General features: G+C 39.7%; 1 protein-coding gene across 1 annotated transcript in view; it reads right to left on the bottom strand.

Annotated features, from left to right (window-relative positions):
- The window catches only part of TAF1 (TATA-box binding protein associated factor 1), an 80933-nt gene that overhangs the window by 48693 nt on the left and 26616 nt on the right, over positions 1-5624 (bottom strand). Inside the window, 5 exon segments of the mRNA XM_006779672.2 lie at positions 375-586; positions 2005-2170; positions 2647-2860; positions 3844-4022; positions 4864-5039. Of these exon segments, the coding sequence (XP_006779735.1) occupies positions 375-586; positions 2005-2170; positions 2647-2860; positions 3844-4022; positions 4864-5039 (947 nt within the window).

Below are 5624 nucleotides of genomic sequence, written 5' to 3'. Positions count from 1 at the left end.
AAAAAAAAAGAAAAAGAAAAAGTTAGGTACATGCCCAAGAGCAAGTGGTAGAACTTAGTAAGTGCTTTGCAACAAAAGACTGTAATTTTCATTCTGGAACAATTACAAAGGAAAATCCATAAAAGTTCCAATGCTCAGCATATCCATCTGATGAACAGAAAAAAAAAAAGAAAAAGAAAAAGTTAGGTACATGCCCAAGAGCAAGTGGTAGAACTTAGTAAGTGCTTTGCAACAAAAGACTGTAATTTTCATTCTGGAACAATTACAAAGGAAAATCCATAAAAGTTCCAATGCTCTCAGCATATCCACCCCTTCCGCCCATCAGTATCACCAACCTCCAACAGATTTCCTCTGTGGCACTTCCTATCCCTTACCTCTCAATTAGCTGTTTTCCCAAAACAATCTTGGTCCCTTCAACCTTGATAAGTTCTTCATTATCATTATGAATGGCTGTCTTTTCCAACTCCTCTTCCTGTTCCTCTGTCATGGCAACAGGATTGGAAGGTGGAGCATTTGTTTGATAATAGAGGGGGCAGAATTTGTTTGTCCTCATGTGCCCAATGGCTCCACAAGCCCCACATTTCAGCTGCAAGAGGAAAAGTACCAATGTCAGAGGTAAGCAGGCTGCATGATGTTAGCTTTAAGAAATCAATACAATTTGGGTAGGTCAGCCTATAATCTTTCTGGAATAAAATTAACTTAATTTCAATGAAAATTATTTTGCATAGAAAAATAAAGTTCAACAAAAGTCTGCTAAAAACATATATACAAGGCAAGAGAGAGACAAAGGCAGGATCAGAACTTTGGTTTGAAAAGAACTGTTAAACACTTTCAACCAGAGGCAGTGGACAAAAGTGCATATGTATGGAAAGGGCACATTAAAAAAATACAGAGAAAGAACATTTCTATAAAAATCAAGAAAGAAAATGAAGAGGATTTCCACTCCCAACTTAAGTTATAAACTATGAAAATAGTAAATGTACAGAAGAAAGTCTGTTGGAAGCCCAAGGCTGCACTCGGCAACACAGGCAGCCAGCATGGGCATATTCCCATCTGTTTTGGAACTGACCGCATGTTCATCTGTGAAATGGGGTCAATGCTGTATCATATTTACATAAGATCACGTACATTACTTTAATGACCTCAGGTTAACAGCAGTTTAAGCTTGTTGAAAATTTTAGTTTATAAAGTGCTTCCCATGTATTATATCACTTAGTACAACAGTACCGTGAGATAGGTATTTTATAGAAGAAAAAACAGGTTTGAAAAGGTTAAGATCACAGAGGTATTAGATGGCAACCAGACTTGAATCTAGATCTTCTGTATGCAAGTCCACGGTTCTTTCCACTGAATCACAGCTGCCTCATTTTATGGTAAATATTACAATTAAACTGCATAGTAATATCTAGAATCCTACCTAAGTTATGCAAAGCAATATATATTTTATATTTATTTCTGTTGCTTCTTTTAATATATACAATTTAAAAAACAAGATGTGTGTGTGTATAAATGCTATGTACATAAATACACGTTAAAAAATCTTGCCCTAGCCAGTTTGGCTCAGTGGATAGAGCGTCAGCCTGCAGACTAAAGGGTCCCATGCCTGGGTTGCGGGCTCGATCTCCGGTGGGGGGTGTGCAGGAAGCAGCCAATCCATGGTTCTCTCTCATCATTGACATTTCTCTCTCTCCCTCTCTAAAATCAATTAAAAAATATTTTTAAAAAATCCACCAAACCTATTTCTTTTTTTCTTCTTCACCAAACCTATTTCAACTCCTAGAAAATATTTCCAATGGATGAGGTATGAAATGACACCCAATGGCGCTGATTAGGTCTGGTGGTTTTGGTACCAGTCATACTAGTACTGAAAACACCCAAGTAACCATGTCAATTCAGACTAGCTTTCAACAATACTGCCTTCCCAGTAAGGGAGGATCCAAAAAGTAGGGGGAAAAGTATGCTTTCTTTGTTTTGTTAATTATAATCATACCACATTATACTTACTTTTAGGTCAGGACGCTCCTTCAACTTTTTTGGCTTTTTCTCAGGAGGACCCTTAAGCTTCTCCTTCTCCTGGTTCCGCTTAAGCCGCCTCAGCTGCTCTTGAATCCTCCGCCGTTCTTTTCGCATCTCTTCTCGATGCTGTTCATCAAAAAGGGCAAATTTTCGACTAAATAACAGGAAAGGGGGTGTAAAAAAAATAATAGGACCATAAGCAAACCTAAACCAAGCAGACTGTTCTAATAGCTAAACATCTCCAAACTAAAGTAATCCATCCATACTAAAATAAAAGAGGTCACCTGGCATTCCCATCTCCCCCACTCATCAGCCTTTTAGTTGCAGAGTGGCACCTCTCTCAGAATGAGAGTAATCCCTAAGATTTCTGCCAGCCAACCAACTAACCAAAATGCCAAGTACTCAGGTAGAACTGAAAATATGTCTTTGTTTTGTGGCAAATTTTGGATTCTCCCTGTGATTTGGCACTACTCGAACCCAAAGATCTAAAAGGCAAGATGGTTCCCTATTAGTGGACTTCCAGGGACAACTATGCAGAATCCTATCACTAAAAATCAAGCACTCACCCTCACTCCCATCCCCCACCATTATCATTCTTAATCAAAGTGGAAAGTGGTAAGATAAACTCACATGAATTCCTCATCTTTTGTAGTCCGTATGCGCACATAGGCATCTATGACAGCTGGCTTTCGGACCGTCTCACAGCGAACATATTCTTTCCCTTCTTCATCTCGAAATGTGCGATAAATCTTGAGACAACGGCCAGTGGCAGAAGAGTTCAGGCTAGTCACAGAAGCTGTATCATCCTCTCTGTGATTGTTTCCTGCTGCTGCCGAACCTGCTGCTGCAAGGCAGAAAAAGATTTCCACACATTCCCCCTACCACTCAAATGTCCATTTTCTTGGGGTTGAGAGAAAACCTCGAAGCTCAACATACCACAAAACTATGGTTCTACGGAAAGTATAAAAGTTCCCACCAGCCCTCAAATACACTGACATGTCCTTTCCTGACTTCATTTTACCATTGCCAATGTTTCCATTTTTTAAAGTACAAAGTTCTGAAAGGATTTCAATGAACTACATCTTCAGTCTTAACCCTCTCTCTCAGTATCTACATCCAAGTTTTCAACTGCCTGCTTGAAATCCATACTGGGAAGTGTCATGGGGATCTCTAATTCCACACATTACACCTTTCCTTCTTAATACTACTTCTTTCTTTGTTATTTACTACTTTAATCAATGGTACCACCATCTTTCTAGCAAGCCTAGAGTGAAATTTTAAGGTCATCCTGGTTCTTCTCTTCTCATTCTAGTATCCATATCCCAAACCAGTTCAGGCTTTGATCATCCCCAGACTCATTTTCTGCAATTTTTGATTGGTTATTTTAAACCCTTTTTAGAATCTAGAACTCGTTTCAGAATCTTCTGATATTCATGGATCTTCTCCTCAGAAAAGGCACATTTGCACAGAATTTTACATGTAATTTCTGAGGGTTCAACAATCCCCCAAATTCATCCATGGATTCTGTATTAAAAACTCTTACCCTCTAGGATGAATGCCCAGAAAGCTCACTTGATGGACATAGCCCTGGCTTGACTAGGCCTGGCACAGACAGAAGCAGTTAATAGATTGGCAGTATCTCTTCAATTTGTGCCCTACAGACAAACCTAGAGACCAATTTTCAGTGCTATTTACCTCATCTACAGGCTTTTCTACACTCATCCCCTGCTATTTCTGCCTCTGGTTTTGCCTCACTTATTAGTCTTAATTTATTTATACTTTCTCAATCCTTCTCTTTTTGTCTGTCTGTGAAGCCACTACTCTCACCCAGTAGCATCCTCTGCAGTTCCTTCCGCTCCTGCTCCTCCCGTTCACGTGACAGCTGAGAGCTGGTTTTCTTATTCTGCAACATGTTCTCTATAGCCTTCCCCATTTCTTCAAAGTCACTGTCTTCAGCTGAGCTGCTATCTGTATCAGTTGATAAGACTTCAGTTGATGACAATACCCTAAAAAGAGAAAAAATGTTAAAGACAAGGGAAAATATCAAAGTGTAGAAAAAGCTGAACATATACAGTTTAGGCAAGAGTAGGAAATTGGAGAATCAACTTTAAAAAGAAATACTCAAAATCCACTAATTCATGGGACCCTACCAAAAAAGCTTTACAAAATTTTTCTAGCCTGGCCAGTGTGGTTTAGTGGTTGAGCAATGACCCATGAATCAAGAGGTTGCTGGTTCGATTCCCTGTCAGGGCACATTGCCTGGGTTGTGGGCTCAATCTCCAGTAAGAGGTGTGCAGGAGGGCAATCAATCGATGATGTTTCTCTCTCATTGATGTTTCTGTCTCTCTATCCCTCTCCCTTCCTCTCTCTCCCTAAAAATGAATAAAAACGTATTTTTAAAAAATTTTCCTAGACATTTAGTCAATAAGGCAAGTTTGAAATATGAAGTAGTACAGCATTTCATATTCAGAATTCCTGGAGAAAGCCTGAGAAACAAATTAGCACATTGCCCATTTTTAATAGGGCATTACCATCCTCACCAGTAAGCCTTCAGACAAAAACACAACTGTCCCTTATCACCATTGTGGTGTTTGCCAGGTCCAAGTAGACCACAAAAGTTGCCATGGAACCAAAGCTCAAACCTAGCATGTCTTGCTATTCAAAATCTTTGCCAAGTTGGTTTGAAGGAAGTATTATAGCAGTATTATGAACAGATACCACACTGAAATCTCAGACACTGACTACCTAAGTGACATTACTAGGTGACCGCCTATTCATTATAAAATAGTGTCTAGGAGCTCACCACCTCTCCCAGCTTGGATTTTCTGCAGCACTACAACAACATACTTGTTTTGTAGGTCAAAGATGCGTTGACATTCCTCTTTGTAACGTTCTTGATGCTCAGCCACAGAAAACCTTGATCCACGGGCAAATTTACTCATTGGCCCTTCCCCAGAGTGGGCCTGTTCTGTTGACACTGTGCGCACCACATCAATCACTTCCCAGCGGGACAACTTTTTAATCTACAGGAGATACATACACATACACACACACACACACACACACACACACACACACACACACACACACATACAAATCATTCAGAGATCTCATAGAACAAATCAAGGCACAGTGAGAGAGGTAGATAAAAAAATTTACCCTAAGTAGGTTAAACAGAAAGCTCTGGGAAAGTTAACTCCTGAAAAAGTATCCAAGATCCAGTCTGCTACAAGCTACCCCACAAAATTCTTCAAATTGTTCCTTACATCTGCCTCCTAGCTTCTCCCTCTTTATACAAAGCCCCTAGGAGCATTTAAGTTTCCTCTTCCACACCCACCTCTTCCTCAGGCACACCAAATTTACGTAGAAGTTGCTTGGCATTTTTCAAAGAGAGGCGACGGAGGTCTGCATCTGTTCCTGTCACTGTTTTCTTCACTGGCTGAGGCTCTTTATCATCCTACCTCAAAAACAGAACAAAACAGGTAAGAATCCAAGTTTAACTCCTTATAATAGGATCTAAGTTCATCCTGTCAACATAATTGCTTTTCAGATCCTCCATCCCATTCATCTCCACTATTTAACCTCCATTTCTTTCTCCACTAATTTTC

Source organism: Myotis davidii, unplaced genomic scaffold (assembly GCF_000327345.1).
Source record: "Myotis davidii unplaced genomic scaffold, ASM32734v1 scaffold1983, whole genome shotgun sequence".
In the NCBI taxonomy this organism is placed as follows: Eukaryota; Metazoa; Chordata; class Mammalia; order Chiroptera; family Vespertilionidae; genus Myotis; species Myotis davidii.
The sequence above is the reverse complement of the archived record's forward strand: the minus strand, read 5'-3'. Positions and strand labels throughout refer to the sequence as shown.